This window comes from Ranitomeya variabilis, chromosome 1, assembly GCF_051348905.1.
Source record: "Ranitomeya variabilis isolate aRanVar5 chromosome 1, aRanVar5.hap1, whole genome shotgun sequence".
Classification (NCBI taxonomy): domain Eukaryota; kingdom Metazoa; phylum Chordata; class Amphibia; order Anura; family Dendrobatidae; genus Ranitomeya; species Ranitomeya variabilis.
Genome location: NC_135232.1, coordinates 943,701,191 through 943,716,302, shown reverse-complemented (window position 1 = coordinate 943,716,302; position 15,112 = coordinate 943,701,191). Strand labels below are relative to the sequence as shown.

General features: G+C 42.1%; 1 protein-coding gene across 3 annotated transcripts in view; it reads left to right on the top strand.

The window, feature by feature from the left end:
- The window catches only part of MAML3 (mastermind like transcriptional coactivator 3), a 399,492-nt gene that overhangs the window by 358,183 nt on the left and 26,197 nt on the right, over window positions 1–15,112 (top strand). For 2 of the 3 annotated variants that reach the window (XM_077279213.1, XM_077279215.1), the window contains exons 3-4: window positions 7,458–7,685; window positions 14,647–14,731. In XM_077279213.1, coding sequence (XP_077135328.1) covers window positions 7,458–7,685; window positions 14,647–14,731 — 313 coding nt within the window. The remainder of the gene's footprint in view (window positions 1–7,457; window positions 7,686–14,646; window positions 14,732–15,112) is intronic. The other variant, XM_077279214.1, reaches the window with a different exon arrangement.

The following is a 15,112-nucleotide window of genomic DNA, read 5'->3' as shown; positions in this document are numbered from 1 at the left end:
AGTGAGCTTTTGTCAGTTGTTGATACATATTATATATATATAGTATATATGAGATATACTTAAAATAGTATATACACTACGGTTCCAAAGTTTAGGGTCACCCAGACAATTTTGTGTTTTCCATGAAAACTCATACTTTTATTAATCAAATGAGTTGCCAAATGAATTGAAAATCTAGTCCAGACATTGACAAGATTCGAAAAAAATATTTTTATTTGAAATAATAATTTTCTTCTTCAAACTTTGCTTACGTCAAAGAATGCTCCCTTTGCAGCAATTACAGCACTGCAGACCTTTGGCATTCTAGCTGTTAATTTGCTGAGGTAATCTGGAGAAATTTCACCCCATGCTTCCAGAAGCCCCTCCCACAAGTTGGTTTGGCTTGATGGGCACTTTTTGCATACCATACCGTCAAGCTGCTCCCACAACAGCTCATTGGGGTTGAGATCTGGTGACTGCGCTGGCCACACCATTACAGATAGAATACCAGCTGCCTGCTTCTTCCCTAAATAGTTCTTGCATAATTTGGAGGTGTGCTTTGGGTCATTGTCCTGTTGTAGGATGAAATTGGCTCCAATCAAGCGCTGTCCATAGAGTATGGCATGGCGTTGCAAAATGGAGTGATAGCCTTCCTTATTCAAAATCCCTTTTACCTTGTACAAATCTCCCACTTTACCAGCACAAAAGCAACCCCAGATAATCACATTACCTCCACCATGCTTGACAGATGGCGTCAGGCACTCTTCCAGCATCTTTTCAGTTGTTCTGCGTCTCACAAATGTTCTTCTGTGTGATCCAAACACCTCAAACTTGGATTCGTCTGTCCATAACACTTTTTTTCAATCTTCCTCTGTCCAATGTCTGTATTCTTTTGCCCATATTAATCTTTTCCTTTTATTAGCCAGTCTCAGATATGTTTTTTTTTACCACTATCCTGAAGGCCAGCATCCCGGTGTCGCCTCTTCACTGTAGACGTTGACACTGGCGTTTTCGTGTACTATTTAAAGAAGCTTCCAGTTGAGGACCTGTGAGGCATCGATTTCTCAAACTACAGACTCTAATGTACTTATCTTGTTGCTCAGTTGTGCAGCGGTGCCTCCCACTTCTCTTTCTACTCTGGTTATAGCCTGTTTCTGCTCTCCTCTGAAGGGAGTAGTACACACCATTGTAGGAAATCTTCAGTTTCTTGGCAATTTCTTGCATGGAATAGCCTTCATTGCTAAGAACAAGAATAAACTGCCGAGTTTCACATGAAAGTTCTTTTTTTTCTGGCCATTTTGAGAGTTTAATTAAACCAACAAATGTAATGCTCCAGATTCTCAACTAGCTCAAAGGTCAGGTTTATAGGTTCTCTAATCAGCCAAACTGTTTTCAGCTGTGCTAACATACTTGCACAAGGGTATTCTAACCATCCATTAGCCTTCTTACACAGTTAGCAAACACAAAGTACCATAAGAACACTGGAGTGATGGTTGTTGGAAATAGGCCTCTATACACCTATGAAAATATTGCATGACAAACCAGACGTTTGCAGCCAGAATAGTCATTTACCACATTAACAATGTATAGAGTGTATTTCTGAATCATATAATGTTAGCTTCATTGGAAAAAAACTGTGCTTTTCTTTCCAAAATAAGGAAATTTCTAAGTGACCCTAAACTTTGGAATGGTAGTGTAGATGATAAAATGATACTTTATTATATACATAACGAAGATAAATTAGACATGAGATACATAATAAATGTTAAATACAGTGGCTTGGGAAAGTATTCACTCCCTTTGCTTTTTACCTATTATGTTACATCATAACCTCTGTTTAAATATTGTTGTAATCCGATTTGTGTGTGATGCATCAGCACTAAATATTCTAAGTTGGTGAAGTGGGAAAAATATAGGCAGAAATTTAATTTATGGGCTCAAATAACTAAAAATTGGCATGTGTATATGTATTCACCCCTTTTGCCATGAAACCCCTAAAAAATTCTGGTACAAGCAATTGCCTTCTTAAGTCAAAGTAAATCATAAGAAAGTAAAAGAATTGGAGCACTCTACGGGTCCACATGAAATGGCCGTAGTCCGTCAGGCTCTCTCATCTGCATAGCTCCCCTGCTACCTGCACTCCGCACTTTAATATGGTTTGATGTCACTTTTTACCATGGAATAAAATTGTACATCAAGAAGGATCTGGGTGAGTGCTCCAATTCTTTCAATTTCTTATGATTTACCTTGATATTACCTATGTGAATGCACCACCCTACAGAGATCCTAAGGAGGCATATTGAGGTGTGAACCAGTGAACATTGCTTATTTTCAGCAACTGGTGCCTAGTTCTCTTTTTACAAATGCCTTTATAAAAGTCACATTCTTAGTGAAAGGAAGCTCACCTGTGGGCAATCTAAGTATGACATGGTCTGTCTGTGTATACACACCTTTTCTGAAAGGTCACAGAGGATGCAACACCATTAAGCAAGAGGCACCACTAATCAAATTATACCATGAAGACGAAGGGCTGCCTACCAAAATTCTCATCCTGGGAAAGATAGGCATTAGTCAGAGAGGCAGCACAGGGACCAAAGGTAAAACTGAAGAAGCTGCAGAGTTCCCAAGCAGAGACTGGATATCTGTCCATACGACCACAATGAACACTCCATAGCGGTTGTCTTTATGGAAGAGTGGGCAGAAAAAAGCATTTACTTACACACAACAATTGTAAGGCTCATTTTGTGTTTGCCAAAAAGACATGTGGGAGACTCCCCAAATATATGGAGGAAGGTTCTGCGGTCAGATGAGATCAAAATTGAACTTTTTGGCCACCAAGGTAAATGCTGTGTCTGGCGCCAAACCAACACAGCTCATCACCCCATGAACACCATGCCCACAGTGAAACGTGTTGGTAGCATCATGCTGAGGGGATGTTTTTGGTAGCAGGAAGAGGGGAAATGGTCCAAGTTAAGGAATCGATGGATGCTGCAAAATACAGGGATATTCTTGAGCAAAACCTGTTTGTCTGTCAGAGATTTGAGCCTGGGATGGATGTTCTCCTGGTTTAAGAGTCAAAGCCCAGACTTTAATCCATTTGAGAATCTGTGGTCTGACTTGAAGATTGCAGATCACCATAGGAAACAATCTAACTAGAAGGAGCTGGAGCAGTTTTGCCTTGAGGAATGGGCAAAAATCACAGTGGCAAGCTGTGGAAAGCTCATAGAGATTTATCCAAAGCCACTCACAGCTGTAGTGGCCACAGAAGGAGGTTCTACAAAGTACTGACTTTAGGAGGGTGAATAGTTATGCACACTGAATTTTTCAGTTAATTTGTGATATTTGCTGTTTGTTTCTCAATAAAAAGAAAACCAAATGTTCACAGTTGTAGGCGTGTTCTTTACATGAACTGATGCAAACCCCCCCCCCCCAAAAAAAAAAACAGTGCAATTTCAGGTTGTGAGGTAGCAAAACATGCGAAGAGGTGAATACTTTTGCAAGCCACTGTAGTTATCGGTAAACATTATACAAATAGGAATTGTATTTGATTTTACTCATTTATATTGTGCCATTAAAGCGGTTCCTGGAGGAAACCGACAAGGAGAACATGCAAACTCCTTGCAGATGTTGTCCTTGGTGGGCTTTGAACCCAGGACCCAGTGCTGCAACTTTACAGTGCTAACCACTGAGCCATCGTGCTTCGCCTAGATATCACGTAAGTAGAGAGACAGAATTAATTAGAATGATGGATCGATAGAAAATAGATGATTGATAGATATTAGATATCAGATAGACAGATATTAGATAGATTAATCAATAGATGGTAAATAGTAAATATATTATAGATTGATAGATATCAGATAGACAGATATTAGATAAATAGATGATAGATGTGTTTCACACCCTATTTGTTGGTTAATGAAGTATTTTGGTGTCTTTTGTAGTCTTCCTTAAACTAATGCATACCCAATGACTGACCAAATGGGAATGTTCAGAGTTATTACTGTAGGGCAGCATACCTTAATGGCAGCACAGAGCAGATGCCGTGGACTGTTTGTAGAAGCTGAAGTCATTCAGTTCATATTGACTTAATGTAGCATAAATCCCATCTAAAAGGCTGCACTGCCATAGTGTGAGTGCTCGATAGCACAGGAGTGACGCACGTCTGTATGATCCTAGCAGCCCTTCACATACCCATCGCCGGCACCAAGGATCACTTGGCTATGTCAGTGCCTGGAGGACACATGCAGCCCTCCACGATTGCCTTGGATAGACACCATTAAGCCTCATTGGGCGGAACACTTCATTACTGGTTCAGAGGGGGCATTTAGCATGTGGCTCTGAGCGCTGGATTGGATGGGAGGGCTGACGCATCATCTTTTATTAGGTGTCCTAGGCCTGAGCATATTTTAGACATGTAAACCGGGAGACCAGCTAGAAGAGCGAGCTGCTGCTAGATTAAAAATCATAATATAGTGTAGATGTTGTGCCCTTGGGAAATTAAAGATAAGCAGTCGTTAAATGACAGGCTGTCTCCTCGGCTGATAAAAATGTATTAATGCGGCCGAGACAAAGGTCTCTTTAATTCACCATTTCACATTACAATCCTTTGTTATACTGGAACTAATTTCAAGTTAGTTGTCGAGCAAATTAGCAGCAACTGAAGTTTTAATGCAGGAAAATCACAGCTATTATACTGCACATAATAGGCTTTCCTTGAATAATCCTGACTCAATCTGCCAAAGTTCAATGAAGATGTTTTAGAGGAAACCTCCTTGTAGTAAATACTATTGTACAATGGTAGTTTTCAGAGAAGATTGGCCCAAATCACAAGAGAAAACCACTCCGAATATTGTGCTATGTCCTGTCAGACGACAGACAATACTATAAGAAACATGTCCGCCTGCCATCGGGATAGGGAAGGATGGAATGAGGAGGCATGTGCCCTTACTGAGACGTGTTTTTTTCAGGGTGACTTCCTTTTTGGCCACCTTCAGGGTATGTGCATACTGAGATTCCAATTCATCAAAGTACTTAAGCCCTTAACCCCCAGGCCATTTTTTTTTTTTTTTTTTAGTTTTTTGCTCCCTTTCTTCCTAGAACCATAACTTTTTTTTTTTCTTTAATATAGCCATACTAGGGCTTGTTTTTTGCATGCCTAGTTGTACTTTTGAATGGCACCATTGATTTTACCATATAGTGTACTGGACATCGAGAAAAAAATCCTAGTGCAGTGAAATTGCAAAAAAAAAAAAAAAAAAAGGCAATTCCACAATTGTTTTTTTTTTTCTTCTATCTACCATTTTCACTATATGGTAAAACTGACCTGGAAAATGTATTTTATATTTTGATAAATCAGATATTTCTGAACGCAGTGATAAGTTTGTTTGTTTTTTAATTGTTTTATTTTTAAAGGGGCAAAAGGGGGACAATTTGAACTTGCGTTTTTTTTATTTATTTTTTCATATTTTTAAAACTTTTTATTTCACTTTTTACTTTATTTAATAGTTCCCTTAGGAGGCATGGAACTTGCGATAATCTGACTGCCTGTTTCAGCACTGCTATGTATAGCAGAAATGAAGCTCTCCTATGAATGCTGGCCACGAGCCGGCGTTCACATGAGTATCATAATGACCCTTTGAATTTAAGATAGCGTTGTCTTTTTGGGTAAGAGTGTATCAGCATGGCACTTCTAGAATTAGCAATTGTTGCTCAGTTTTCTTTGTTGTAGAGCTCCTAATCTGTCAGATTGTGAGAGCATCTCCTGTGTACAGTGTCCTATTCAGGTCACCCACTTAATTTGAATTTGATTCAGGTCTGGGCTTCGGTTGAGGCATCGTAAAATATTGATCTTCCATAGCAATTCTTTTAATGATTTGGAGGTATGCATAGGGTCATTGTAGTGCTGAAAGGTGAAATACCCTTCATCTTCAGATTTTTAGCAAGAGACCTGGTGGTTTTGATGCAAAATTGACTGATATTTGGAACTGTTCAAATTTTCTTTCACCTTGACTAAAGCTCCAGCTTTTGATAATAACAGCCCCAAAACATAATGCTGCCTCCATCATGCTACACTGTGGATATGGTGTTCTTTTGGTGATGGCTTTGTGTCAACCATACCTTTTGGAATTATAGCCAAAGATTCAACCTGGTTACATTAGAACATACCATATTACTTTTTGTAGACTGAATCAAGGATTTGGCAAAACATATCCGAGATTGGATGTTTCCATCTAGTCACCTTACCTCACAGGCCAGACATATGAAACATATAAGAGATTATTGTCACAATACAGTACACAACCAATGCTTGCGAGAAATTCCTGCAGCTCTTTTAATGTTGCTGTAGGCCTCTTGGCAGCCTCTCAGATCAATTGTTTTCTTGTCTTTTCATCAATTTTTGTCACTAATTGATGACTGATGACCATCTTCACAGTATATTTCCAATTAATGGAGTCCTCTGGGGAGACAAAAATTGTCCCATAAGTGAGGGGGAGCAGTGAGGAGCAGCTAGTGTGAGGGTGGAAAACAACACTATTCATGTTATTCTAACAGTTTATGAAGGGATAACCATTACAATAATTTTTTTTCATCTCCCCGGAGTACCCCTTTAAGCGATTGTTTTTTATTATGGGGCTGTTCACTAGGGGACTACCCTTTTATATACATGCCTTGATGAATTGTGTTTAATACAGACAGTTCTGGCTAATTACCTTCCATCTAACAATAGTGTCCACATATGTTATTAGTCATTACTGTGTGAGTTTGTTACTTTAGTGGTGTGATTTATTATCCTATGTGTGGTTGACAACCAAAGAGGAATAAATAAGTTTCTATGGTTATTACATTTTAGTTCATGGTGCAATTATATTTAAAGGGGTTGTTTAAGTAGAACCAATAGGATGAATTGGAGCAAGTGATACTCAAGTGAGGATACAATATTTCTTATACATAAGAAGGGTCAATCTTGTATTGGAGGATCCCAACAATTAAAGGGATTGCCTTACAAAAACAGTCCTCTCCATGTATGCTATTAGGGGCATATACATGTACGCATTACCTCCAAGAAGGATGCGTAAATTAGCCGCCACAGATTTTCCGTTCTATTTCAGAGGTCCAAGTGTGGCAACTTTATTATGAAGCGTGTGCCTTTTAATAACTTCACTCTGTCTCCATTGTGGTGTAAAGTATATTAGTCTTAGTAGGTCTCGTTAACTAATGTGTATACCAGGAATTATTCTGATTATTTGAGGTAAAAAATCTACAAAATCCAAGGTCTTGTTTTTTACCAAACTGTTGTATTATAATAGAAGTCTAATATTGCTCTGCGTTTACTCTTCTCATACTTCGCATTTGTACAAGCCTGTGCTATGATATCAGTGATTTTTACACCATAAATATCAACAATATCAATATTATGGTTGAAAACACTGTTTTGTTTAAGTCAATAATCATAGATATCTCATTATTTCCTACAGGAACAGAATACAGTTGGGATGTCAAGACCTGCTGGGCCCATGCAACAGTCTGTGCCAGGAGCAAGTGGGAACCCAGGGGCTCCGGGCTTCATGCCTAGCCAGCCTCAAGCCGCAATGATGAAACAGATGCTTATAGAGCAACGGGCTCAGCTACATGCGATGGAGCAGCAGAAGCAGCAGTTTCTCAGGGAGCAGAGACAGCAACAACAGCAGTTACTAGCTGAGCAGGTGAAGTAACAACATAAGCTTCTTATTTCTGGGCACTCCTGCCTTCGTTATTCTTCATTGGATTAATAAAAGCATTTGTATTTTTTCTGTTTTGTTTGAACCCATACACTATTGCTTTGATTATAACCATGGTATGTAATATGCTTTATTTTGATAACAAAAAACAGAATATGTGTTAAACTTTAGATTCTTTTACTTTGATAACTGCTTTGCACACCAGTTGGCATTCTCACCAGCAGCTTCATTAGATGGTCACCTGGAATGGCTTTCAATCTCATAAGAGTTCCCAGAGCTTCTAAGCATTTGTTGGCTGCTTTGCCTTCACTCGGCGGTTCAACTCAACTCCCTCCATCTCAATTGGGTTGAGGTTGTATCATTGTGGAGGCCATGTCATCTGACGCAGATCCACCCTTCATCTTCTTTGTCACATAGCACTTGCAGACCCTGCAGGTGTGCTTTAGGTCATTGTCCTGCTACAACACAAATGATTGTCCCTCTAAGTGAAAATCAGAGAGGATGGCATGCCATTGCAGAATGCTGGATAATTGTGCCTTGGATTTGGAATAAATCACCAACAGTGTCAACAGCAAAGCAGCACAACATCATCACACCTCCAACGCCATGTTTCTAGGTCGCCACCGCACATGTAGAAACCATCCACTCACCTTTTCTTCGCCTCACAAAGACAAGGCAGTTTGTGCCAAAAATCTCAACTTTTGATTCATCAGACCACAATATTGATTTCTACTGATACCATGTCCAGTTCTTGTGTTTCTTTGCCAAACTAGTGTCTTATGTTTGAAGTCCTCAGTAGTGGCTTCTTTATAGAAATTTGACCATAATGGCATGATTCTCAATGTCTCCTCTGGACATTTGATGTTGAGATGTGTCTGCTACTTGATGCCTGTACATCATCTGTGAAAGCTGTTATCTGGGGGTCTTGTCAGTTTGCGGTTTCTAAGGCTGAAAACTCTGATGAACTTATCTTCTGCAGCAGAGGTAATTCTTGTTCTTCCTTTCCTGGGACAGTCCTCATGAGAACATGTTTCATCATAGTAATTGATGATTTTCATACCTGCACTTGAAGATACCTTCAGGTTCTAGTAATTTTCCTGTATGACTGACCTTCATGTCTTAAAATAATAATGGGCAGTGTTTTTCTCTTAGTTCAGTAGTTCTTGTCATATCATTGCTTAGAATGTTATGGAACTGGGCTCAGCAGTGTTTGGGACTGTGAACTAAAACTGCTCCTACAAACAACACCTGATGGTCGCAAACACTTTCTGGAGGCCAGTGATTCCACAAATGAACTCATACCTGTTCATTGGAAGCCAAGCCAGGTGACTACCTGATGAAGCTGCTTGAGAGAATGCTAAAGGGGGTAAGCTGTATTCAGTTGGATAAACACGTAGGTGGGCTGCGCCAGCTGGATACAATGTTTCCTGGAGGATTTATCCACCAGCCATGAGGCAGCAGCTGTTTTTCTTCATGCCTACATAGGAGTTGTGCCTGTCACACACCAACAGGTGAGCGTAACCAGCGCTCTCCTACTTTTCCTCCATAGGGTATCACCCTATGGTGCTCTCTGTTTCCCACTTCTAGATTTAAACAAGGGGGATAAGCTGTCATCAGAATAAAAGAGGCCTACTTTGAGGAATACAACGTTTAACCCATATTCAGCCTTATTTCACACGTTTCTTTACTCCTTGTTTACAACTATTGCATGAACAGGTGTGTCCAAACTTCTGACCAGTACTGTAAATGTAATCTTTTTTTGTGCTTAAAAAAACAAAAACGTTTTTTTTTATCAGGATAGAAAACAAAATATTTGCATTTGTCATGCTGAGAAAAATGAAAAAAAAAAATAGACAACTTTTTGGTTGAATGAAGTTTTCTATGAAGCAGTAGTGCCCTCTAGCAGCCATGTTTAGGTCTATTCATGAGTTCTCATGCCCTCTGTGTAGTTTTTATTCTACGCATATTACATGCCGTATACATATTTATGCAGGAGAGCCTCTTGACTTAAGGACGTTTTGTAAGCTACCAATAGCAGGGATAAGCAAAGATGCAATTTTTTGAGAGTCACTGCGCCACCTCAAGACCTTAACAACCTCAATGATGATTTTAGAATTCAATACCTTTATGTTTCATTGCAGCTTTGGGTGGAGAGCAGATGAATTCTGAATTATGTTGCTAGTCAATTTCCTGGTAGTTTATAGCTTGGGCCTGGGTGACGTAAGGTAGTAGAGGTACAATGTCAGCATCTTATTAGTAGAGAGTGGCACAGGAGTTCATTTATACTGAGTGGCCAACTCATTCTTTGTTGTATTATGAAGCTGTATGTGGTCAGCCCCTGTCATATCTATGAAGAGACGTACAGGACAGAGGATAGAGATACATGTATGTCCTCACAGCTGCCTCTATGATTAGACAGAACATTAGTAATCTGCCTGATCTGGGATGGCGGTCCTCTCTGTCGCCAATTGGGCTACCCAAGATACCCAGATTACAAAATGCAGCTTGTTGGTGACACTAAAATGCGGTCAAACACACTGATTTGCACACAGACTTCCCTCTGCTTTTTGCTTTCATATGGTATGTTCATCCAGCTCTCCTATGAAGTGCACATAATACATCACCCAGCTTTGCACACAGACTTCCCTCTGCTTTTTGCTTTCATATGGTATGCCTTTTAGCTAACCCCCAACTTACCCTATGATATTTATGACCTTGTTTACTTAGTCTTGATTGTATGCATCTGGTTGACCCTTAATTCTCTGACCAAGATGAGCAGAGACCACTCCTCTCTGCTTCACACCTGAACGCACTTAGTCTTCCATATATTGCATAGCACAAGTCTGCTAGACTTTAGTCTGCAGTGTGATTTCTAGAAGTGTGTTCTAAAAGTGTGGATTACATTAGAATTAAAACCTGAATTGAACCTGAAGGTAACTGGCCAGTCACTGCAAACAATGTTTCTGTTTGTTGTCACTTTTACCCCTATAATCTTTCACTTTCTGCTACCTCCCCCAATCCCCACACCAAGTAAGGAACTGTTCGTCTCCTCTTCAATCCTCCCCATCCATCTCACCTCCTCCTCTGAACTGTTCCTCAACATACAATCCTCTGTCTCAAAGCACAGGCAGCCCCCTCACGCTCTCTCCTGCTCCCACCTGCTAACACTATCTCTGCTCCTTCTCACTGCTGGTGATATCTCTCCAAATCCTGGTCCTCCTCACCACATTCCCACAGTCATTTCTACCTCCCATCCACGCTCCATCACAAACTTCCGTAACCTCTCTAACCTTATACCCATTCGCCCAGCCCCCGCTTCCCCAGTCCCACTAACAGGAGCTCTGTGGAACGCTCGCTCTGTCTGTAACAAGCTTTCCTACATCCACGATCTTTTTGTTACTACCAAACTTTCCTTCCTCGCCATCACCGAAACCTGGCTCACCCCTTCTGACACAGCCTCTCCTGCTGCACTCTCTTACGGTGGCTTCCACCTTTCTCACACACCCCGCCCCAGCAGCAAGCATGGTGGAGGAGTTGGTTTTCTCCTGTCAGATAACTGCTCCTTCACCCCAATCCCACTGCCACCCTCTGTTACCCTCCCTTCCTTTGAGGTGCACTCTGTGCGCATCTACTCCCCCTCCAACCTCCAACTGGCTGTCATTTACCGCCCCCCAGGGCCAGCCACCATCTTCTTTGACCACTTCACCACCTGGCTACTTCATTTCCTTTCTGCAGACATCCCCACTATCATCATGGGCGATTTCAACATCCCCATTGACACTTCCCTCTCAGCTGCCACTAAACTTCTATCTCTCTCTTCCTCCTTCGGCCTCACTCAATGGTCTTCTGCAGCCACTCACAAAGATGGTCACACACTGGACCTCATCTTCACCCGCCTCTGCTCCCTATCTAACCTCTCTAACTCACCTCTTCCTCTCTCTGACCACAACCTTCTCACATTCTCATCTCTCTCCACTCCATGTCTAGAGTCCCCACCCCACAAACTTTCACACCCTCGCAGAAATCTTAAACATCTTGACCTACATTCATTCTCTGAATCCCTCCTCCCTCTCACAGACATAAGTTCCATACACAATGCGGATGACGCTGCCGCTCTATATAACACCACAATAGCTGTAGCTTTGGAATCTGCTGCCCCACTTACACATACCAAAGCTTGCAAAATCAACAGACAGCCCTGGCACACCAGCCTGACTAAAGAACTGAGGCGAGCTTCCAGGGCTGCTGAGCGCAGATGGAAAAGATCCCACTCCAACGACCACTTAATCGCATTCAAACAGTCCCTCACTACTTTCAAGACTGCACTCGCCACAGCTAAACAAACCTACTTCTCATCTCTCATATCCTCCCTGTCTCACAACCCTAAACAGTTATTCAACACCTTCAATTCTCTCCTCCGTCCCCCAGCACCTCCTCCCTCCTCACTTATCTCTGCTGAAGACTTTGCCTCATTCTTCAAGCGGAAGATTGATAACATCAGAGACAGTTTTGGTCAACAAGCCCCAGAGCCCTTCCTCCCAGCTTCCCTACCCTCCACCTCCAAAACCAACTACTCCTCCATTACAGAAGATCAACTCGCCACTCTACTCTCAAGATCGCATCTCACCACCTGTGCACTTGACCCGCTCCCATCCCACCTCATCCCAAACCTCACCACAATCTTCATCCCAACCCTAACCCATCTCTTCAACCTATCACTAACAACTGGTGTTTTCCCCTCAAGCTTTAAACATGCCTCCATCACACCTATCCTCAAAAAGCCCTCTCTTGACCCATCCTCTGTATCTAGCTATCGCCCTATATCACTTCTCCCCTATGCCTCCAAACTACTGGAACAACATGTCTACCTTGAACTGTCCTCCCATCTCTCTTCTTGCTCCCTCTTTGACCGCTTACAGTCTGGCTTCCGGTCACACCATTCCACTGAAACTGCGCTAACTAAGGTCACCAACGACCTCTTAACCGCCAAGAGCAAGCGATACTACTCTGTTCTCCTCCTCCTCGACCTGTCGGCTGCCTTTGACACAGTGGACCATTCCCTATTATTACAGACCCTCTCATCCCTTGGCATCACAGACTTGGCCCTATCCTGGATCTCCTCATACCTAACAGACCGGACATTCAGCGTCTCCCACTCACACACCACCTCCTCATCTCGCCCCCTCTCTGTCGGAGTCCCACAAGGTTCAGTCCTTGGGCCCCTGCTCTTCTCCATTTACACCTTTGGCCTGGGACAGCTCATAGAATCTCATGGCTTTCAGTATCACCTCTATGCTGATGACACACAGATCTACATCTCTGGACCAGATATCACCTCCCTACTAACCAGAATCCCTCAATGTCTGTCCACTATTTCATCCTTCTTCTCCGCTAAATTTCTGAAACTTAACATGGACAAAACAGAATTCATCATCTTTCCCCCATCTCACGTGACCCCCCCAACGAACCTATCCATTACAGTAAATGGCTGCCCACTCTCCCCAGTCCCACAAGCTCGCTGCCTCGGGGTTATCCTTGACGCTGATCTCTCCTTCAAACCACATATCCAAGCCCTTTCCACTTCCTGCCGACTTCAACTCAAAAATATTGCACGAATCCGTTCATTCCTCAACCAAGAATCTGCAAAAACCCTAGTCCATGCCCTCATCATCTCTCGCCTTGACTACTGCAACCTCCTGCTCTGTGGCCTCCCCTCAAACACTCTCGCACCCCTCCAATCTATTCTAAACTCTGCTGCCCGACTAATCCACCTGTCCCCCCGCTATTCTCCGGCCTCTCCCCTCTGTCAATCCCTTCACTGGCTCCCCATTGCCCAGAGACTCCAGTACAAAACCCTAACCATGACGTACAAAGCCATCCACAACCTGTCTCCTCCTTACATCTGTGACCTCATCTCCCGGTACTTTCCTACACGCAACCTCCGATCCTCACAAGATCTCCTTCTCTACTCCCCTCTTATCTCCTCTTCCCACAATCGTATACAAGATTTCTCTCGCGTATCACCCCTACTCTGGAACCCTCTACCACAACATATCAGACTCTCGCCCACCATCGAAACCTTCAAAAAGAATCTGAAGACCCACCTCTTCCGACAAGCCTACAACCTGCAGTAACCACCGATCGACCAAACCGCTGCATGACCAGCTCTACCCTCACCTACTGTATCCTCACCCATCCCTTGTAGATTGTGAGCCTTCGCGGGCAGGGTCCTCTCTCCTACTGTACCTATTATGACTTGTATTGTTCAAGATTATTGTACTTGTTTTTATTATGTATACCCCTCCTCACTTGTAAAGCGCCATGGAATAAATGGCGCTATAACAATGAATAATAATAATAATAATAATTTGCATGGGCTAAGAGCTAAAGAAACACCCAGTTGTGCTACAAGCTGAGATTTCACAATGCAATATAGTGGGGCAGAATCAGGGGAGCTCGGGGATTTCTACAAAGTATTTATCTCATTATTTTTTTAGGTCTTCTTTAGTTAGAGCCATATTGTTGCATCTGCTCACCACACATTGTCTGTGGACTAACAGAGATAAGCACTATACATAGTGGTCAGAGGTGGGGCCCCCAGCAATTAGACATTAGTCTTCAATCCTGTGGATAGGTGATACAATTAATTTGTAGGGAAACTTGCGGTATTTTATGGAATGGTTGCTCCCTCCCGAATATAAATGCAGGGGGGGTCTCATGGGAACAGCCTATTTTCAACATTGTGTTACCATGGGTATTTAAAGCCCAAGTAATGAACATATATGGGCTTTAAGATTTCAATGATAGTCATTGTTTCTTTCTGCCCTGATTCTAAAGAGCATCAGGCACAGAATGACACTGGCTGATATTTCACAGGGATCTTCACGCCATTATATGTACTCAGCTTTTCTGATTTACTTTTACCATAATGCTCTTATCTTCACAGCAGTTACAGCAACCGCACATGAACCGACAGCATCTCCAGCAGCAGAGAAATCCTTATGGTGTCCAGCAAGTTAATCCTTTTCAAGGTGAGAACACTCCTCAGATTTGTCAATTGAAGTTGTCCCACCCTGCATAAAAGAGTTCACCTAAAAGCATTGACCATATAGTTCAATTGTAAAGTGGATATTAACCAAAAGAAGACGCTGATATCTTCTGAGCTGCACTAATGTCTACAGGCAGCCGAATAACTTGTCACACGGTCAGTTATCAATAGGGTGCAAATGGAGAGCGAGCTATTTATTATGCAGCAAAGTGCAGAGAATTTATCAAGTGGAGCTACAGAATACTCTTGGCACAACTGACAGTATACTAGCTATTTCCTTATAGGCAACACGTAAAGAGATTCATGTTGTTTGAACCACTAGCATGATTCAGAGCCCATCTCTGATAATGCAGCCATATGTATT